The 22,005-nt window shown below is 38.2% G+C and overlaps 1 protein-coding gene across 1 annotated transcript in view; it reads right to left on the bottom strand.

Moving 5' to 3' along the window:
• Positions 1-10,481: 10,481 nt before the first annotated feature.
• MEF2C (myocyte enhancer factor 2C) overlaps positions 10,482-22,005 on the bottom strand; it is a gene marked incomplete at its 5' end in the record, with an annotated part of 35,909 nt that continues 24,385 nt past the window's right edge. The window contains 4 exons of the mRNA XM_010179010.1: positions 10,482-12,061; positions 19,005-19,140; positions 20,015-20,144; positions 21,047-21,070. Coding sequence (XP_010177312.1) covers positions 11,740-12,061; positions 19,005-19,140; positions 20,015-20,144; positions 21,047-21,070 — 612 coding nt within the window. The remainder of the gene's footprint in view (positions 12,062-19,004; positions 19,141-20,014; positions 20,145-21,046; positions 21,071-22,005) is intronic.

Here is a 22,005-nt window from a genome sequence, read left to right as displayed (position 1 = left end):
TCAGAAGACAGGCAGAGAGAAGGTCTGGCTAACGCTGTCTGTTCAGCAGCTGTTGGTGGATTGCTCAAGGAGGCTGATGTCAGCACAAAAACCATCCCAGCCCAGCTGCGCTGGCTGACCCCAGCCGGCAGGACAACCACAGCAACAGCAGTGGGTCTGTTTGGCTCTGTCAGAGGAAATCAGTGCGAGCGGGCAGCTCGTGCTCTCACAGCTATAACAACTTCTATCATAACAGAATACATTGCAGAATAAGGATTGAGAGGGTTATGCTGTCTGCTGAGAAATTTGCCCTAGTTTAAGGAAGTTTTACTGTCCTTTACTTAGCGTTATCTTTCCATGCTTGGCAAACCAACCAAATAATTATGAGGCAAACTGGTTTTTCATAGGATATATAAATTATTGTGTTCCTTCTTGCAGCTTCTGACTAGGGAAAGGAAGTTTTCAGTTAGTAAGGAACCAGAGGGGGATTTTACAACTTAACACAGAGCAAACCTTTTGGTGCAGCCTAATTGGTACTTGTCTGTGCAGCCACAGAGGCCTAGAAGCCGAGTTCCGATATCCCCAAATCAGGATGTGATGGGAGCCTTGGCTGCGCTGAGTCTTTGGGTGATGCTGCCTGACTTTGTCTTACCATGAGCATCCTCACTAGTGTTACCTTTCAAGCAAAGTTTTCATAAAACATTAATTGCTAAACACAAGAAAACTTTAAAGAGTAGAATATCAGGTCTGCAGGAGGAGATATTAAATAAAAGTAGGAGATTTAACTCCTTTCTTTCCCTGTTCTTTATAGTCTTCATTAATGGTCTTGTGCTCCACTCCAGCAGCCTTTGATGGCTTCTTGCACTGTACAAACTCCAGGCAATTCCCCTAAGCATCCTAGGAAATGTTCCTGATTATATTTCCCTCCAGGAGCTCCTTGTTCAGTTTCTCCCAGGAGAGGTTTTGTCTCCCTGGTTTTTCAGAGGGGTTTCCCTGCCTAAAATAATCAGAGTCATAATGAAGCAAACTGGTCGGCTTCCCAGACTTTCAAACAAAGCGTGCTGCATGCACACAGTAAGTTGCAAACAGGTAAAACACCCCCTTCACAAGGTGTATCACTTGTAGGATACACCATGCAGCAGCAGAAGAGAGATCCCAGTCAAATAAATTATCATCTTAATCAAGAAAACAACCTCACTATATAAAAAATTTGCAAAGTCTCATAATCATAAGCAGTTGATTACAGTTTCCACTTCTCTTCCTTCAAGAGTCTAATTCAGCTGTTACTGAGCCTGTGATTTTCAATTAGGGGTTTTTGCACAGAGTGCAGGTAAAATCAGACAAATCTGAGGAGGTGAACACCTCCCTCGTTACCACTGACTTGGAGCGGGAGCCTGGGTCTGGGGTCTGGGTTTGGGGAGGGGAGACTGCACTGGCCTGATTGATGTCCTTAGCATTGACAAGGTGATAAGAGAGGGATGGAGGGGATTAGTGATCCTAATTATTATTAATTAAAATATAATTAAAAACTGTGATCCAACTGCTGCTGAGCAGGTGCATAGAGGAGCCACGAAACTCTTGCTTATACAAAGATGTTCTCAAACTATTGCGCATTTTCACAGGCCATTTCATCATGGTGATGTCTTCTTGTATGTGTAGACCCACATTTAAACAACACTATGTAGACTGACCCCTAATTTTCAGATTAAATTTTCTGATGAATATTATTTCTGTCACTAGAAACATATGATTGACTCTCTCTTTCTGATATGATAGCATTCTGCCTTAAGTTCTGCTAAGTTATATAGAAATATCACCAGAGAAAATTTAAAAAAGCAATTGGCAGCTTCTATACATGGTATATTAAAAAAAGAAGAAATAATGACAAGTAACGAAGATCAGGATATTCCTTTGTCTTGGAAGAAGACAAGACTCCCAAATTGTTCCATACCATAATATACCTCATGCACATCTTCATTTAACCCTGCAGAAATAGAGAGAATTGGCCATAAACACTGGACTGGAAAAACCTCTTCCTGTGATTTTAGGAGGCACGGTGTGCACTTGTTCTGCTAAATTAAAAAGCTAAGAAAATGGAAAATGGTAGCCCACTGCTTCATGAATTCTTGTTCGTACCAAGCTGCTGTGTGTGCCACCCACGTTCTTCTGAAAACCTGGACTACAGTCATGATGATTTTAGTCTTTTCAAGGTCCTTTCCCTTTAAAAGAGGAGTAGAAGTCATTGCACTGGTAATGTCCATTGCAGGTTGATTCTAGCTCTGCAAACTCCCAAAATACTGCTATTTACACTTGTGAGCAACACTGACACAGCTGTATGAAAGACTAGATCAGGATTAGCTTTACAACCATTTAAATGTAACTTCTATTTATTTTTGCCATTCAGATTGAGAGCAGATTTCAAAAAGATGGCACTGAAGTGAGGTTTGCAGACAGTTTACTCTTCTTGCCTGCTTTTTCATTTGTCCAGTTGCCTTCTCCAATCTCTCTTCTGCCTTGGGACAAAGTATGTTTTAGATGCAGAGATCAAATGATTCAATACATTGAATTGCTCAGCTGATGTTCAAAGGGCATAAATAGAGAAGTCGTCATTGCAGGAGGCTGTGTTTGACAAGGGCTTGGCCTCTGCTTCTACATGCTAAGGAAACACTAGATAGATTTTTTTAAAGCAATCATTGTATTCATGCTGTGTCTATCATGAGCATTTCTCCTGAGTTGCTAAATTACACTCACTGAACGATTTAATGGTTAGACTATTAATAAACTTGACTAGTTCACAGTCTTGCAGATACAACATTATTTTTGGAAACCCCTAAAATGCCTCAATCTTTGCTCAAAGACATGAGGGGCAGTAAAAACCATTCTCCGGTGACCCTTTAGTTTCCACTCCATGGAATTTTGCTCAGGATTTTCTGCACTTAGCGCTGTAATTTTGATGAAGATACAGCATATCCTTTGTAGAGTTACTCAGTCTAGATATAGAAAATAAAGATATAGGAAAGTTCTGGTCGATCAGCAGGTATGTGAAATTACAGTCCCAGGTCTGTTTTTGTGTCACACCTCTCTCTTCATTTTCCACCCCCACACTCACACACCAATATTGTCTAATTCCTGTACGTGCACATTAATTCTACCAATCACACATCCTTAACTGTACTCCTGCATTTGTAATTTATGCAGTTATTAATTTTTCCTGGCTGTCATGGAATAAATAAACAGGTGCATGTTTACACTTAAGGCAAGTGGGTGCACCTCACAATACTGGAAAAGCAAAGCCACACTAAGTAGAATAGCCTGACAGTTTCAGCTCTTGGGTTATTATACATGCTGACTGCTTCATTTGTACTGTATTAACTTCCAACACTGTAAAATCAATATGCATAATCTGAAAAAAAAAGGGTTTGCAGGGAAAATAAAGGTGGTGATATTATCTAGACACAAGAACTGTCAGATGGGATCTGATCGAAAGTCCATTTATCTCATCATCTGCTCCCTGACAGTGGTCTGGAGGGGGTTTTCAGGGGGAAGAATGTAAAAACGATGACATGTATGAGTCCTTCCCTAGAACACGTCTCATTTTTCCAGAAATAAGCTGTGGAAAATCTTTCTTTACCCCTTCAGCTGGGAACTGTAAGTGTATCATCATGCTTACCAGGATGAATGGGGCCACGTCCTGTTAACCTATCCAACCCCTTATGAACCATCCCAGGCTTTTGGCTTCCACAATGTCTTATGGCCATAAGTCCTACAACTTAATTACGTGTAACATGGCCATCATATGTCTTTGTGAACCTCTTGTCTGACGGTTTCTTTGAACATCCTTTGCTTTCACTGTTTTTGAAAGCACGTGTTTTTTCCCTGCAGATCTGCTGTCTCCACATCATTCACACAAGCACATACTCTCTCATTCTGTTATTTTCCAGGCTGAAGACTCCCATTTTATGTAACTTCTCCTTTCAAGCAGATTTCTCCCCAGCTCATCTTATTCTATATTCTTTTTGAGTTGGAGTAATGTCTATTGGATCAGGGTTTCCCACCGTAAGAACATCTGCAAGGCATGTCATGGTGATATTTTCTAGTCTAGATCCCACTTACTTTCCAAAAAAACCCAAACCATAACACAGTGTAAAAAGTTGCAAAAAAGGGACTTGGGCCTCCACCAAGCAGAGACAAATTCACTTCAGATGACTGAGAGCCATATGTATTATATTTTCACAAGCTTGTCTTGTGGCAACAGCTCCAGTGCAATCTCCTCCAAGTTCATGTCTCAAACTTTGCCCAGTGAAATGAAAGTTCAGTATCCATAGCCCAAGAGCAATGCTGTAAACCAGGCCACTTCACCTTGGTACTTAGGCCAGGAACCTCTTTTCAGCTTTTCCAGGCTAAGTAATACCTAATACAGTAATTCATAATTGAAGAAAGTGAAGTTTTTCCTGATAAATAAGTGTCAGAAGTACACAAATGGCTTGCATTTCAAGCACCATTTTTTTGAGGCATATTCAGACAAGTAGACACAGAGAGGCAGAAATTTATGTGGGTTTTTAAATTTTTTATTTTTATTAATATGAAATTGGTTCCTTTGCGATGATCTTCTCAGTTGTTCAAATACAAGCTGGTAAATGCAACTGATTGCGTTTCTTCTGGCTGTTTTGGTGTCTGCATGCTGCACCTTGTCTTGTCAACTCTTGGTAGTCAAATTCCACATGCTTCTTCCTCGTTTCTGCCTTCCGAATTTTGGTGACACAAGACACTTCCGTACATACTCGCCACAGGATTCTGTGTTTTCACTGCGAGACTGCTTGACCTATCCTGAGCAACTCTCCTAAATACAGAAAATAATCAGCTTTGTAATGTACCGTCATAACAAAATTGTGTTTTACACCATGTTCATTGTGCAAATACTCTACCTTTGTTTTTCCCACATAGTGAAGTGTTCTGTATCATCACTTCTTCCCTTCAAAGAAGTGAAACCTTCACAGCTGGCAGTGACAAACTGCCACCCCGCAGAACACGGCAATATATTTTCTAGCCTAAAACAACTCAGGGGTCATTGTCCAGACAAGAACAAACAGACATGGAAACTCTGGGCAGGCTATGAAGGAGTCGCAGACAGAAGCCCAAAGACACAAGAGGGTGGAAAGGACAGTCAGGACAGCATTTGGCAGTTTTTGGAAGCAGTGTACTAGTTTCAAACACATCATTTTCACAGGTGTCCTCGTGGTAGCTTTGCACTAACTCTAGCAATTAAGGTGATGCAGAGTGGAACCAAAGCATGCTCCGAAATCTGCTGGGTGAGGAGGAAGAAACACCTTTGTCAGCAGAAGTTCAACTGTTCACCATGGTGCCTGTGAGCAACAGTGGAAGTGACCTTGGATGTGTTCACATGAACCACAGAGAATGCCATGTATTGCCTGCTGCAGGGACTCTGCACACTCAACATAAAGCATCAAGTGCAGTACATGAATATAAAATAAATGTAGCCTGAGTTTGCTGTGTCTAAGCAGTCTGAACTCCCCAAAATCAGAGACAGCAGAAAACAGGACATCCATTTATATGTGTAGGTGGGAACACTCAACGAGCAGGCAAAGCCTTGCTGCACTGGTAAATTTCCACTGAATTATAAGAAACAGGATACACTTGTCAGTAGAGGCATGAACTGAATAATTTTGATGTTTATAGACTAAATTGGCTGATTGTTTTTAAATCATTCCTCCTTGCTGCTCTTTGGACCGTCTCACCCCAGTATTTTACCTGTGGTAATGCAGGCATTGCACTAGAGGAAGGGTTAGAGTTGAGAATGGGTCATGCTGACAGTAAGCAAAGCTACAAACAGAACCCACAGCCTCTCTTTTGAGGCACATTCAGCAACTGTCTCAGCATGGCTTTCCAGCTCAAAAAGATGCTGTGATGATTTTTGCTAAAGAAAAGCAGAAAAAACTTTGGAGGGAAAGCAGACGCTTTGGATGGAGAAGGTATGCCATCAAGTTATCCCAGACCATACACTTCAGAGTTGCTCTTTAGAAAGACATCTATGAGCTTAAAGTGAGAGATTATATTTAAAGAACTGGTGACCTCCTTAATTCTACTGCAACACGCAATTTTCAAAATTCTTTATAAATATACTTCATAGAATCTAAAACAAAGTCATCAGTATGTGTACGGTTATTTTTCTGGAGTAATAAATGACAAAACAGAGTATACAACAGACTCTATTTGCCAAGTAATTCTTTTCCAGTGCAGGTATAGCATTATCAGCATTAATCACACAGATGGCTGATTGCAGGAGCAAGGACTCCCAGATACGTATTTTCTAAGATTTCATAGAGTATTACACCTTGGCTGCATTTCCAGGAATATTTTCCTTATCCTTGCCAACGATGACAAAAAGTTATTTACTCGAGAAAAACATAGTACATAGTAAAACCAATGGCATATAATCTTCGTTTTAGCATCTAATTATTATGCTGTGTCCAACACCGCAATACTAGAGACATTTCTGTTTAAAAAAAAATTGTCATTAGAAGCAACAGGTAAATAACAGCGCAGCTGTTTTCCTCCATAAACATATTTAGAAACTAGGACTTGTAATGCTATTTTTGAAACTGTCACATTCACCAAGCACCTTAAGTTATTAATAGCTTGTCTGCCTCTGGCATGAAAAAAACATCTCATTGAAAGAAAGCGGTCCTTGTATTCTTAGACTCCAAAACTATAAATGCTAGTGGGGACAAAAATCGAAAAACAACAGCAAAAAAACTATACAAAAAGGGAATAGATTAATTCTGGTGCAGTCCTTATGAAGTTAGCATGTTAGAGAATATATATAAAAAATAGAACCAATGATACATGATTTTGACAGAGAAACTTTTTTTTGTTGTTGGGTTTTTGCATGGTTCTGCCCATGGGTAGAATTTACAGGAGATGCATATATGGGAGTCTGGATTCCCCGTCAGGGACTAAGTACCCAAAAACCAGACATTATCTCACTGCGCTCCTCTGCGAGCTCAGACAACAGGGCCAGGTTCAGGCGGCCTCACTCAAAATGACGCCAACTTCCAGAGCAGAGATGGGGTTTCCCTAACTTGGTGGGGTGGTGTGTGCTGGGCCGTCAGCGTTGGCCAGGCACCAATACGCTCAGGGCGCCATAAAAAGGTGCTTAGCTTCTTAAGCCATCACAAGTGACGGGTAAAGGGACCTGGAGGACGCTGCCGGTTGTTTAAAGAGCTGATTCTTTCATGCATTACATTGCTTAAATTAATAAAAAAATGCACCACAGACACCATATCACTAAGAAAGCCAGTAACTTTACTGATTTGTCTGCAAAATACAAATTATACCTTATTTCCAGCAGGAGAATCTTTTGAAATTTTCTCATTTTTGTTCACTACAGACAGCTGAATTAAGTCCCTTGAGATACACAGATGTGGTTTAACTTAGTTATAACATCTTGTCATCTAGTGGCGACAAAGTCCAGCTTATGCCGCTGTGAGCCTCTACTTTAATATTTGTTGCAAATGCTTGTATGCTCCCATTTACAAGCTATTTTGTTATCACCATTGTTTTATGGAAGCAAATCCCCATGAAAGAGAAGAAGAAAAGAAAAAAAGGATACAACAAACCATCTGAAGCAATCCAAGTGTAATGCCTGTGGTGACCCAGGTCTGGTATTAATTACTCCACAAAAGACTCTGATACTGCGTTATTTACTTTGTTTTAAACGAGTTTCTTAACTGACCTTTTTTTGAATCAAACTGAGGTACGGATCAGTCTGAGGTATGAGCAGGGAAGGTAGAAATGCAACACCTGATTAAGAAAATAATCGATCAGATACTTTTGATGCAGAAGGTCTGTGGCTCAAAGCTTGGATTGCTCCACATCTTTGGTTAAAATATATTAACAAAAGCCTTTTATTACATCTACAGTCTGAAGCATTCTAACAGACACCAATGTTCCATCAGTCCTTCAAGAGACCTGTAGTGGCAGGAAATTAATGCCATATAACTGACGACATCACAGCAGATGGCACAAACAGGAACAGATGAAGTATGCCATGTTTAGGCAACAGCCTTTATTGAGGTTTCAAGTGGCTTTTAAAAAATTACAAAGCATTTACCTTCAAGGCGAAGGAAGAAGGAAAACAAAACAGCTCTGTTAGGACTATAGATAAAAGAGGGTATATAGGATAACACATACAATACAAAAGGGTTGACATCCTTGAAAACAGTCTATGAGTTCTTTTATTCTTACGCTAGCTTTACCTGAAAAAGATCTGAGGACAACAGATATTTTTATATTATTCATTAAAAACTGCTAAATTCCTCTTCTGGGAAAAATATAAGCCATTTTGTTATAAAACACAACTTTTGAAAAACACTGAAATGACAAAAGCTTTACTGCGAATGGCTCAATGCATACAATATACAGGTTGTGCAGGTAGGGTATATCATATAATTGTCACCAGCAATTAATCACTAACTGACAACACCTTTTAATAGAGGTTAGCTTAGCTATAACAATACTTGCAGTTGTCTAGAATGCCACTTCAGGTGTTCGAACTTACAATTAAGAATGTTGCCTAAAACATTATATAGCATGGGTTAAGGTAAAGTAAATGTTAATACTCTTTCAGGGCTCTGCCCCAAACTCCTTAAATACAAAGGAATCACACAATAAACCCAAATTAGCTTTGCAAATACAATAAATGGTAAGGTACAGATAAAGGAACAAGAAAGGTAGACAGTTATAGTTTACAGAAAGTGACTTCACAATCAAAGTTGTGCTTCTTATCATAAGATCAGTTTGCAAATATGCATTATCCCCCACAATTTTGCCAGTATAAGTAAGTTAGTTGCCCTCTGCAGCAGGAACAAGAGGGATGACTGGCATTTATTTTCACGTGATTCTGTTCTACTTATGTTTATACAAAAAATCACTGTCAGAGTTAATATAAATTGCCCAGGCAATACTTCTCACGCTACTTTCTGCTTAGTTACTTGCAGTAATATATTACACTGCATCTTCGTTAAATATGATATCTTTCCTTTTTTTTCATGCGTTGCTGAGGCAAATCGCAAGGTAAACTATTAATATGGCTATTCTTCATATATCAATAGACCAAATCCCCTTCCCCACTGACAAGTTTCTACTACAATACTGATAAAGTTGTAATTTTTTTGAAATGACAAGGTACATTTGTGATATATTTGCATATTTTTGACACACCAAAGTTTAAAATTCTCAGAAGAGAATATGAGTATAGGTTCATTTGAAGGTGAAGAAAGTGGTTTCAAAAACAGTTTCTTTGTGTTTTAAAATTAATTATGGGCCCCATTTTACCTTTTTTTTGTTGTTTTATTTTTTTTGTTTTTTTTTTTGTTAATTTTTTTTAAACATGCGTATCTTTTTATTTACCCTGCAGATTGCTACACAAGATAAGATGGATGCATTAGTAGCACAGTATTCCGCTAAAAAGAGTTTACAGATTATGCACTAGCCCCTGCACGGCTGAGAGCGCCTGTAAGGCAGGCTTCTATAAAGTCATGATAAGTGAAAAATGTATGTCTTAATGCACACTGTAGTCAGTTCGTCATTACTACAGAGAGGTACACTCTGTCATTGAGCAGTGCACAGCAACTGCATGTATAGGTGGGAAATAGAGTGTGGATTTCCCTTGACAAGATATTCCGTGTTGATATTTAGCTGTTGCAGCTATATCCTTCATCATAGTGTCAGTGTAGGTAGGTGAGAGTTGGAAGGAGTCTTGGAAACAGGAGAAATATTACGGTTTTACTATGGCAGTAACATTTTGCTTAAACATTTTTCTCCTTCAAAAGAAAGGTTCAACTGAAACATCTGAATAAACCATTTTATTCTAATTAACAAGGAGGGACTTACAGAAACGATACATTCCCTCTGGTCAAGCTGTTTTAATCAAAGGAACGATAGCAGGCAGGAGAAAATGTGGATGCCATATGCCGAAGCACATCTTGCCTGGGTGCAAGCACACAGGGAGCATTGCTCAGCAGCGTGCCCGCTGCGAGACAGCGCGACCACCGAGGTCCACGAGGACCTGGGCCGCCATGGCCAACATTGGCCGTGTGAGACCAGTCAGCTTCTGAATGGTCCTTTAGTTGATGATCTCTCTTAAGAGTTTCAAATCTGTGAGAGAGGGGAGTAATCTTTATCAGAGGCGTGTTCGTGCTGATCCCCCCCTTTAACTCTCCCTACTGCTTCTGCAAATATTCACCTGCGCTCACGTGACCGACAGCCGTTTGAGCTGTACATCCAATTCTGACAGGCAGAATACCAGCTTCGCTCATGAGAAAGGGCCAAGTGATGCCGCTTTGTCATTTAACCCATGGAAAACTACAAGATACGCAGGACGTTAAGTAATAGAAGGGCCCTTAACTTGTTACAATGCACAAAACAGCATGAAAGAACTAATCAGTATATACAATGGATCGCAGTTCACCCAACTGATTGTAAAATGCTGTATTAAAATGATTTAAGTTGTTACACCATGGGTAAATTCTAACTTTTTTACAGATCAGTCTCTCAACAGCTTACTTCGATCTGTAAAATGTATACCCAGCAAAAGAAAACTGAAAGAAAATAGTTAAGTGTGCAACTGCACAAATATAATTCCCCACTATTAAGATAACAAAAACTTTTGCTATTACCATAATTATTATATATATTAGAAAGCTATACACAAGCATGTTAATTTCACAGTTTTTTTTAAAAGATTCTTAATATTTTATATAATTAGAAATACACATTTCAAAAACAAAACTTCTGCAAAGAGAAAACAGTTATCTTGGTTAGCAAAGCATGGAGTTCTTCATGGCTTAGGGTAGTGCTTTCTATACAAAAAGTCCTTTTTGTTTGTTTCGTCAGGACTGTTTAAAAGATTAGCGAAGCTATCGAGGAAAAAAGAACACATTTTGGCTTAAGGAAACTACAAAAGCCACAAATGCTTTGCAAACTCTGTCTTACTTTTTAATATGAAAATAAGCAAAATGTAATGTACATATTTTTTATATTTTTTTTTTATTTAATAAGTGATGCAGACCCAGAATTTTTAAAATTAAATATGTTAGCCCTCGAACTCAACGTTTTTACAAGTATGGTCCTCTTCAAATATTTAAATGTTGATCCATTTTAACTGAGTGCCATACTCTAATGATATGCCTGCATGTTAGTGAGCATTTTCGGTATGTTAGGTGACCCAGTCTCTTTCTACCACCAATTCACGGTCACCCAACCGCTGGGTCTGTCAAAACATCTGTACATTTTCTATATGTTGCATAACAGCTGCTTTCTCTCTCAGTAAAGATCTGCCATTTCTGGCAAATGTTTTCCTTTTGTCTATTTACATGTAAATAACGTTGAACCTGCAACATGACACTATCTATTGTAACATACATTTTGCAAGGGAGCACAACAGTGAAAAGAAGTTAGCCTTAAAATCTATTTTGTACAAGTGTTCTGTTGTACAGCTCAAGTGCTAAGCTTATCTCAGCATTTCTGTTTAACCTTATACTGTATCACTGAGGCAATTTAAAAGTACTTTTACAAAACAGAGTACCTGACTTTTTTTTTTTTTTTTTCCACACACGGCACATATAATGCATATCGACCCCCCCCTCCCCCAGTAAGGTATAGCACACACACACACTGCAAGAAAAAAAAAAGAAACAAAAAAAACAAAACAAAACAAAAACCTAATAGGTAATAATGTTATCATGTCGCCCATCCTTCAGAGAGCCGCATGCGCTTGACAGAGGGGCTTTCCCTTTCGTCCGGCGAAGGTCTGGTGAGTCCAATGGGGGAGTGGAATTCGTTCCGGTGGTCTTCGCGGTCGCTCCCGTCGTAAGAACTGCTACAGCTGCTCAAACTGTCGACTGGAGATCTCCCCGCCTCATGGCGCGTGTGCTGTGGGTATCTCGAGGGTGTGGTGGTACGGTCTCTAGGAGGAGAAACAGGTTCTGACTTGATGTTGAGGCTTTGAGTAGAAGGCAGGGAGAGATTTGTACTCTGAGATAAATGAGTGCTAGTGCAAGCTCTGTAGGAGGAAAGGAAACCCAGTTACAGACGGAGGAGGCATGGAGCCCCCAGATATGCACAAACACTCACACAGAACACCAGTGGAAAGGCTCGCGCGGGACCAGCACAGGCGGAGAGCATGAGGACTGTTTTTTTGGGCAGAATTCACAAATTCAAGGAGAGGAAAGCATTGCCACAAATGTGGCTGGCTTGAGCGGGACTTGCCCTCGGTTTGACAGGAGCTCTTGCTTTCACTCACTCTCTCTCCTTTTTTTGACTCAAGAGTCACAACGAATTTTGGAAGGCGAGCCTTTGCACTGTTGGAGGTGGTACCTGCAGGTTTCTTTATGACTAATATGTGTGTGTGTGTGTCTGTGTGTATGTATGCGTTGGCTGAGACGGGGAGGCACAGACTTTCTACCAGGGTTAATCCAATTGCTGTGAATGCACTCAAATATCTCTATCACTGTTCATTTTGACATGTGACTTCGGATGTAAAACAGAAACAAAAATTTGGGCCAGGTACATTTTACACCTTTCAGAATGCAGTTGAAACTGCTGGTCTTAGGATTGGTATTAATAAACTACCACAGGCAGGCAAGGATTTAGACATGATTTTGTGGTATAAATCTATGAATTCATAACTCAATCCAGAGTGCTTTTGAATATGCTACCAAAGAGAAGCTGAAGGGTAGTGGAAGACATCAGAGGACTGCACTGTTTGCCTGTAGGAGAGCCCAGCTCAGAGGATGCTCCAAGCATCAAGAGAAACTGCTACGCTAACACATTTTTCAAAAGAAAGCTATATCACTATTCTAAGTGCATTTTTGTGGGCAGGCAGTGGCAGAGGAAAGCTGAAACAGGCAGGGAGGAGAGCCAGCGCTGAGAGTGCACTTTATCTCTGTGGGAGGAATGAGATCACTTGCGTCTGCAGGATGTTTTGTACAAAAGCACCACCTCCTGGTAAAACCTGACTTTTCTCTTTGTCATTAAAATAGAGCTCTCAACATGCGGTTCCCATTACATCCCACTTCAGGGAGCATTTGCTAGGCTGAAGTTAGTGCCTGTCACCAGAGACACAGCTTCAACGTTTACTTATATAGGGGAAAACCAAAGGCTGTAGGGACAACAGATCACTTGGTCTCCTAAGATTTTAAACCCAAAGGGATGTGCAGATTGTTTTACTGCAAGAAAAGTGGGATTTGTAAGTAATTTTTAAGCATGTTGAAGAAACACCTTATTTTAGATGTGGTCTTTTCATTTACAGAAATATTCCACTTTTCCTGATATTTAATCAACTGAGAACTGAGCTTTACTTATGGAACATTTACTACAACTTTGATGAAAGACAAAATGTTTTCTTTTCCTCTGACAGATTTAAAACTGAACTATACGGCTTCAGTATTGAACAATATCAGCTGCTTTTATCAGAAATTACTGTGGTCTTTAATAATGGATGGATCTTGTTAGAAAACGGAGAAAACAGGATGTTTAACCTCCGATTGCTTTTATCTACCCTTCACTGCTATACAGATGAATGTGCCAAATTTGCAGCAACCACTTCTATAAGTCACAGAGTCGATGAGTAATAGCCCTTACAGTACCAATTGTAGGCAATTTTTTTTTTTTGGCAAAGCGGACATTCTCTTTGCTTTTGTAACTATTAACACATATAAGAAACTGTAAATATCAGACTTTGTCATTACAATTTAGTGAAATATTCCACTCTTTTCCTGAAAACATGTTGAATAGAATCCAACGAGAATTGAAAAATGCATTCCTGAAGGTTTTTGGTTTTTCTGCTTTTCATTTCCAGTGACTTTATGTTTCAGTTGCTTAGGAGATGCTAGGACTTCACCTGGGAAAACAGGCTGCGGTTTAGGATGTATGGTAAGATTACATACAATTTTAGATGCTAAGCTTACAGCTAAACCTGAAAGCCCCATAATAAAGGATCGTGGAGCCTAGGGATTTGATTTGGAAGTGTCTGATATGAGCAGATGACATGTTACTTTGCAAAGCTGGGGGCAGCTAAAAAAACCTCATGCTAGCTAAAACCAACCGTATTCAGCCAAATTTGTTCACATGGAACATTCTTGCTGTGTGACAGCCCCCAAAGGGACAAATTGAGAGGGATAAGCTGCATTTTCAATGAAACAGAGCTGGTATCTGTACTGCAATGTTGCTTTTTTAATAGTGTTTCAGAAGTGAATATGATAATGCATCTCTATAGACTTTTCTCTAGATTCCTTGTGATTCATCAGCAGCGTGATGTAAATACCTGGCATACAAATTGGTGTCAGTTTTAAAAGTGGTACAGGTTGATCTGCATTTTGAACACTTTTTTTTAAGTTGAAAAAAGGTTAAGAAGCCATTTTAGCAGGTCAGGATTATTTTTTTTCAGGCTTAATACAATATAAATAAATTCAAGCAACTATTCTGAGTTATCATTTAAATTTTTTTCTTTTTAAATATAGTATTTTTCTGCTAAAACTATTTCTGAATTTTAAAATCTGTTTTTGGTGACGGTAATTTACATTACTTCAATAAAATTTTCTGAAATATTTTAATGGGAATCTCATAAGCTAGAATGGTCAATTACAAGGGAAACTTACTGTAACATATAGATGTGAATGATGAAATAACATATACTTAGGTGCAGTCTTTAGACTTGTATTCTAAACAGAGGGTTGACCTCTATTTAGAATAGAAGTTGTATTATAAAAAAATGAGAATTCCGTCCGCTACAAAATGATTTCTTTTCAGATATGCATGTGTATGAGTGCAGAAACAGCTGTTCGTATGTATCAATGCATTTTTTATACTGTAGATTCATATAATTATGTCATTTTGGTCCAGTCATGCTCTATTTTCATCATTTGAAACCTACACCAAGTTCACTGAAAAACAAACAGGTTTTGAATATGGAAAATCCACAGAGAAAATAAAGAAAATGACTTCAAAGGATTGTGTATAATTATAAGCACTCAATAAGTGCCATGCAGTCCAATCCTATTGACATAATAATCTTTTTTCCATATATTATGTGAAAACATTTCATTTTACGTGGACAGTGAAGAAAATGAATGTTTTGATTTTACACAGCGGTTCCTATTGAGACCAGCATAGTGAAAATGTGATGTTTATTTAGAATACAACAACCACAAGGGAGAAATGCTGGTTCCTCTCTGGGTTCACCACTGAACAGCTACACAGCTCTGAGATGTGCAAGGTGGGAAGCAAGTCAGGATGCAACGAGGTTGCAAGTGAATTTAGTCCTTGCTGATGCCAGTAAGATCAGCTCTGTGTGTGTCTCCATCTATTTAAATCTCCCACAGAAGTCCCGCATGCATAGGTAAAGGTGCAGGTATGAGTAGGTCATAAGTGAGGACATGAACATGCACCAGATTGGTTTTTGCAGGGCGAGATAGTGGTCTATTGAAGGAACAAAGAGCCTCACATACCTTATCTTTTATGCCCACACTTGCTTCTCTAATTTAGCTTACTTCCTCACTTCATATAGTTTTTTCCCCATAAATATATATAAGGGATCATTGAAAATTCACTGCAAAATTTAGTTACATAACTTCAGTTATGTGTTAGTCTGTAACTATGAAAATAGAGAACATTTTTGACTTGCTAACAATGTAAATGTCCTTTCTCCCCTCTGGTTTTCTTTTGAGTAAAAGCAAAGTTTTGTTTTTCTGTATTTTTTGATTAATCGAAAAGCAGAATGTGTCAAGATATTTTGCTTAGCTCTTACATGTTAAGTCCTACACTTTAAAAAAATTCTAAATGAAGAATAATATGAAACTGAATCACTGGAACATCTTATTTACAATGGTGGCATAAGAAAAAAGGCTCAATCCTAAACACGTAAGACTTTTATTCAAAACAGGAAAGCTGGCAGAAGTGATACAAATTCAGAAAACATTATGTCACTACATCTAAATTTTTCAGTAAAAATGGTTCGGTGGAGAATATTTGCCCATATCTAGCTATGGCTTTTACCTAATCAAAATTAACTGCTGCTAAATAATAAGCTTTCTATGTAAGAGTAACACAACAAGTTAACAGTATGCATGAATTTGGACATTTTTTTGTTCAGGTGGGTAGGAGTTTGGAGAAACTTCTTTTATGTAAATAATTATCTATACTGAAGATTCTTCAGATGAAATACTGTTTGCACGTATATTTTAGGAAGGCAAAAATTTCACTTGCAGATGATACTTATGGAAGAAAAGTCTCTCCTAGACTGGGAAATATGGATGAAAGAGAACATTTTCCATATAATAGACTTGTGCCTAAAAAATTTAGATAATTTACTTTGAAGTTTGGAATGGACTTCCCTTCTGGTTCGCTCCAATTAACTTCTGGTAGACTCTTTGGTCCATATTAAATAAGCAGTAATCCTCTCTGTAAGAGACATTGCAGCAATATTCAGTCAAAATCTCAAAGGTTTGAGAAGGATTGATTTTCAGTAGAATTTGTCTGTATTTTTTCCAGATGTAGACCTACTTACAAGACTGTGAAAGCACCATTTAGCTTTTTAATTTAAGAAGCTGAAAAAACTGACTTGTTTCAATAGTCATTGAAAAACAGGCTCTACACTGTTATCCTAGCCATCAGGCTCAGCAAAAGCCCAGAAGCTGGGCAGGCAGGGAAAATGAGGACTCCCATGTCCTCAGGTATTTGCCCTCAAGCCCACTGGCACTTGTATGGTTGCAAATTGCAGAGTCAACATGAAGACTTAAGAGTCAAGGTTGTAGAGAACTCCAATTATCTTGCAGATGGTTCTGACATTGTTTGGGACTTATTTGGAGCCAGCTAATACATCTAACCACATCCTATTCTATTGCTAACCATATTCTTCTGCCACACATTGAGGAAGCACAGCTGGTTTTCACCTTCAGGCTTAATTGGAAAACAAAACCTGTAGGAGAACTAGGACATCTCTTCTAGTGACTCTCCTTTCTCATGGGTCTTTGCAGCCTACTGTTACCAGCAAACATCTCACAGTTACGAAATCTTTTCAATATATGACCTCACTCAGCACAGGGATTTGGGTTGCCAAATGCTTTCTAGTATATTTTCTCAAAACCTAGGAATGACTATAATTCTGTGTGATTTAATCTTCCTGCAAATTTTAGCTCAGGTTGACATGGACTGAATATGTCCTATATATTTGCAATTTTTTCAGATAATCCAGAAGTTGACACAGGTGTAGAACTTGGTGACTAAAATAAAACAAAGGAACTCTTATGATTTTCTGCAAAGATAGAAGACTTCTCCAAAACTGTCAGTGAAGAAGCTTTCAGAGCTGAATTAATTTACAAATCACTGAAAGAATAATAAAAGTAGTAACTCAGAGTGTATTCCACCAGCCACAGCCATTACACTTCGACATTCTGGGATATGAATTAGAAACAGATGACGATGTGTGACATATATGAAAAGGCATGTAGTTAGTTTAGGATTTAATTTATACTTTTTTGGTTAACCAAATAGCCTTATTACATTCTTTGGTACACCACCGAAAACAATCAGCTTATTGTAAGGTTATACATTTATATCTAACATGTGAGTTTTCAATTTATTTGAGACTTTATGTCTTTGGTTGTACAGTTAGCCTGAATGTTGCCCCAGAAACAGTGCAAACTCAAAAGGAAAACAGAAGAGTAAAAGAAAAGTATAAAGACTGTATTTTATAGCACAGCAGCTATTTCAGTTGTATATTTTTATGTAGTTAGTATCTATATATTTATATGGAAGTGAAGCTTAAAAAAAAATTAGTTTTCTCTGAATCACTTGTATAGCTGTCCTTTAAAAAGACCCCCAATCTGTCTGTATATGGTAAAGAAATTACAGTAAGTTACAAAAAGTGGTCAGATAAATCAGAAGGAGAATTTTGAAGTTTAAGCCACATCTACAGTTTAAAATAGTTTCACATTATGGCAACCATCTTACAAAAAAAAATAGCGCATATGTGCAACACCTCTTTCTGGAAAAGAAGTAGTTTACTTTTCAAATGCATGTGAATTAAATCTCTCCTCATAAATACACTCCAGCAGTTTTCAGCTTCTATTTTTATAATGAAAACTTTTAAAGTTCAAACATGTCTAGCCATAATTTAGGCTACATGTGGTGTGCTGGTCAATGCCTACGGTCTTACTCAATAGAAACTGCAGATACCAGGACTTCTGAAAATCATACTTAAAGTTCACTTCAATGAGCCAATAGGTTGCTTTTTCAATAATGCATTAGGTGATTCCCCCATGTGAATTTTCACTCTTAAAACAAATCCTTAAATGATTTAGCAGTCTGCTTCACCAATCTTGAATAAATTTCTTGAAATTATCCACTAGAGGGCATGAATACCTATCCTCAACATTGGCAAATCACAATGAGTTTTGTGGGCTTACAATTCTTAGGCCTCATTATGTTATTTGCTTGTAGAAAATATTTCCAAATAAATGAAACTTGAATGTCAGAGCTGAGCAGGAGGGAGTATGTGATTACTATGTAAGGTTAACACTTAATCTCAGGTCAAATCAGGATGTCACTCTTGATTAAAAATATTTAGAAAATTTTCAAGTTTACCGTAAATGTTTGTGCTATAGTAACTGGAAATAAAAAGCATAAATGGCAAAATACAGCAACAGCACAATCTAAGTGTTTAGTTTGGTCTTTAGTAGCAAAATAAAATGCTATTTAAAGAAATAAAGGGTAAAACATGAACAGTAGCCTTTACTGCACTACTGAGAAAGTATCATGGACTCAGAATATTTCACTGCAGCTACCTAGCAAACTTCTAATGAAATATGTAGTTCCAGTTTTGGGAAAAGGAGGTCTTACACACAGTGAATATGTGCTGATATGTTGTCATTATATATTTCAGATTTGGGATCACTGGGGAGAGTGAAGTCATTATAGAACAATAAAATAAAGAAAACACTGCTTACCCCAATTGGCTGAGGGCAGATGGTGGCATGTTATGTAGGTGTTGCTGTTGCCAGCCAGTCACAGAGCCAAGATGAAGAGCACTGGCTGTATTAAACCCAGAGAGAGATGATATATCTGCACTACTCAGAGAATATTCTAGATTTGAAAACAGAAAAGACAATAATTAAAAGAGAATTAAAGAGGAAGCAATTAAACAATAACTAGCATCGTAATTTTTACATGTCACTTTATAAGCCTTTTGATTTTAATTACACCAATCACATTAAGTTGCAGCAGAAAAAGTAGATCTTCCTCTTCCCTGAACTCATTAACTTGGGAGCAAATAATGCACTAATAACTATTCTGTAATTTAGCAGGGCTTTTCTGGATCTGGAATATCCAAAGCATTCTTAGCCTGGATATCCACCATAACTACGGATGCATTCTCACAGAGTCAAAGGCTTGAAAAACATCATAATTTGGTTACAGGCTTCCTTGCAGAATAATTCAGCCTGTGTCTGAACAGTGCACAGCTTCTCTAAGGGCATCAGATACGCATGACAGCATGCTCTATACAGCAGCAATGTGCAGTGAGAACTGGAATGGATCTCTGGAGGCTTCATTTATGGTGTCTCCCTGGTAACTATGTGATAGCCCTCAAAGTTGTTGAACTCTGTTTTGAAGCCAGTGAAACTGCTTGCTCCCTTATGACTTTAGGAAAGGGCATTCAACTATATGAAATTACCTGTTCTATTAAGAGGATTAAGAAGTGTCTTTTAAGTTACTTTTTTATTAAAGCCAAAGGAAGCTATCAAAGTAGTTTTCCTTTTGAACAAAATAGCTAACTTTTAAACAAGTATGTCTCAAGTTAGTGACACATACAGCATACGCAAACGCAGTGCAAAAGCGTATCATCTATTAATTGTTCAGTTTCTCCCAACACACATTAGCTAATTCATTAGTACTGAGATAGACATTCGTCAGCATCTCGCTCCCTCCTCCACCCTTCACATCTTGCACCCATACTTACCAGTACCATATGTTGTTGAGATGGCTGATGGGTATCCTCCCATCCCTTGCCCTGGTAGAGTAGGAGTTGCTACGGAAACCACTGGAGTAGCCAATGACTGAGCAGACTGGGAGTTATTTATCCTCTGATTCTTTTAAAGTAAGTAAAATAAACATATTATTGAGTCGTTTCAAGTCAGTTAAGTGTATTAGCTTTCTGGGTATGTTTTGTGCATGAGAAATACAGGCTGATACAAATTTACAGAGATTAATCTTTTAACATGTGGCTTTTATGAACTCTGCCAACCCTATCATTTACAAGCCTTCAAGAGACCAGTTGTCACCATAGTAACCCATTACATCAGTATCTCCTAGGTAACTGAACTAGTAACAAGTAAGATTGCCTTTATTGTGGGTAGAAGAACAGATCGTGTGAAAAACTAATGAAATATGTAAACTCTATTCCCATTGTTTTCCTTTCACTCAAATGAAAAAAAAAGGAAAAAACCCCAAACCCAGTCCTACCAGATTTTATGTTTCGACAGTGAGGGGCACATCGAGATTGCTGAACACTGAACTCTTGTCAGCAGATGGTGCTCTGACTACTTTGTTTTTGAGCAATAAAACAAACTTCAGGAGCGTTAGGTAGCACAGCAGTTACACACTTATCTTTAACTCCTGGGCACTAGATGTTGCACTGTAAAATTGCACTGAAGAACTCTAATCCTGTGAGTGGCAGGATAAAATAACCAGAGAGCACCAAAAAAAGTCATAAGGCTGCACCGTCTTCAACAGCACAAGTTTACATGCTCTCACAGCACCAGCAACAAGAAAGCTTTATCCTACCATGCTTGATATGAGTGTGTGCAATGACTGCACCTGGACCTCCATATTGTCATCTTTCAAAAATTATGATGACCCTTTTTTTCACAAGACAGTTATGGTAAAGTTTTCTGCTTTATTTCAACCAACACATCACCTACACAAGTATCAACCATACAAAAGAACTGATTTTCTTTTCCTTGTTATTAAGATGAACATCACTACCACTTACCAGAAGCAGATCAACATCCTCAGACTGAGTGCATAGGAAAGGAGCATTAAAAATTAGTGAACATAAATATTTACCAGGATGCAGTTTTCTAGCCTAGGGAATGGCTTCATCAGTTAGGGGCAGCAAATTAAACACTTTCTGAGCATCGTCTAGAAAAATAGCACTTAATAAATCTCTTCTTTGTCCTTCTAATGGAGTGTTTGTCTCAATTGCGAGGAGAATCTATGCAGTTTTCAGCACCAGACTTTCTCTAAGAATTTGTTATTTCTTCCACAGCCCAGTGGCTGCAGACTGTGCTGCTATACCTTGTTTCAGGAGACCTGACAACTCACAGAATCCCTTGGAAAGTATCACTTTTAAGGACCTTGGAATAAATCATTTGATGCAGACAGCTTGTCACTGCCTTGGTTGACTTTGAGCATTGCCCTGTAGGAGAACATTTGTTACTTATCCTCTCAGAAGGCAGCATCACATTTATGTGGGGAGGGTTAGTTTGATGTTCAAAGTTAATTTATTATGCGTCAAGCTAAAGTAGCCAATTTGGAAGTTGTTTTACATAATGGAAAAATGTGTTTATAGAGTGACTTAAATTTACCATCATGATCCTCTTTAAATTAAGCTCACTTGTAATGTCAAATAATGAAGAATTTACTTGCAACCATTAACTGTCTTTCAGAAGAGAACTACATGATGCACACATCACACCTTCCCAATTCAACCTTCTACCATAATAACCTGCCTAAATTTTGTTAATCCTGGCCGAAGACACAGCAATTTCATGCTCTTATCCTGTTCTATCTATTTACTATCTCTCATCACTATAAAATTTGGCTTTGGAGTTCAGAGTGATAGAGTTCAAATTAATTTATTTCTAGTTAATCTGCCATCTGCTGAAAGTCTGTGTGGCTAAATATTTAAGAAAAACACAGTAGGTTAGGAATATTCGGGGTTAAATTTAG

Source organism: Mesitornis unicolor, unplaced genomic scaffold, assembly GCF_000695765.1.
Source record: "Mesitornis unicolor isolate BGI_N332 unplaced genomic scaffold, ASM69576v1 scaffold8022, whole genome shotgun sequence".
Taxonomy (NCBI): Eukaryota; Metazoa; Chordata; class Aves; order Mesitornithiformes; family Mesitornithidae; genus Mesitornis; species Mesitornis unicolor.
The sequence above is the reverse complement of the archived record's forward strand: the minus strand, read 5'-3'. Positions and strand labels throughout refer to the sequence as shown.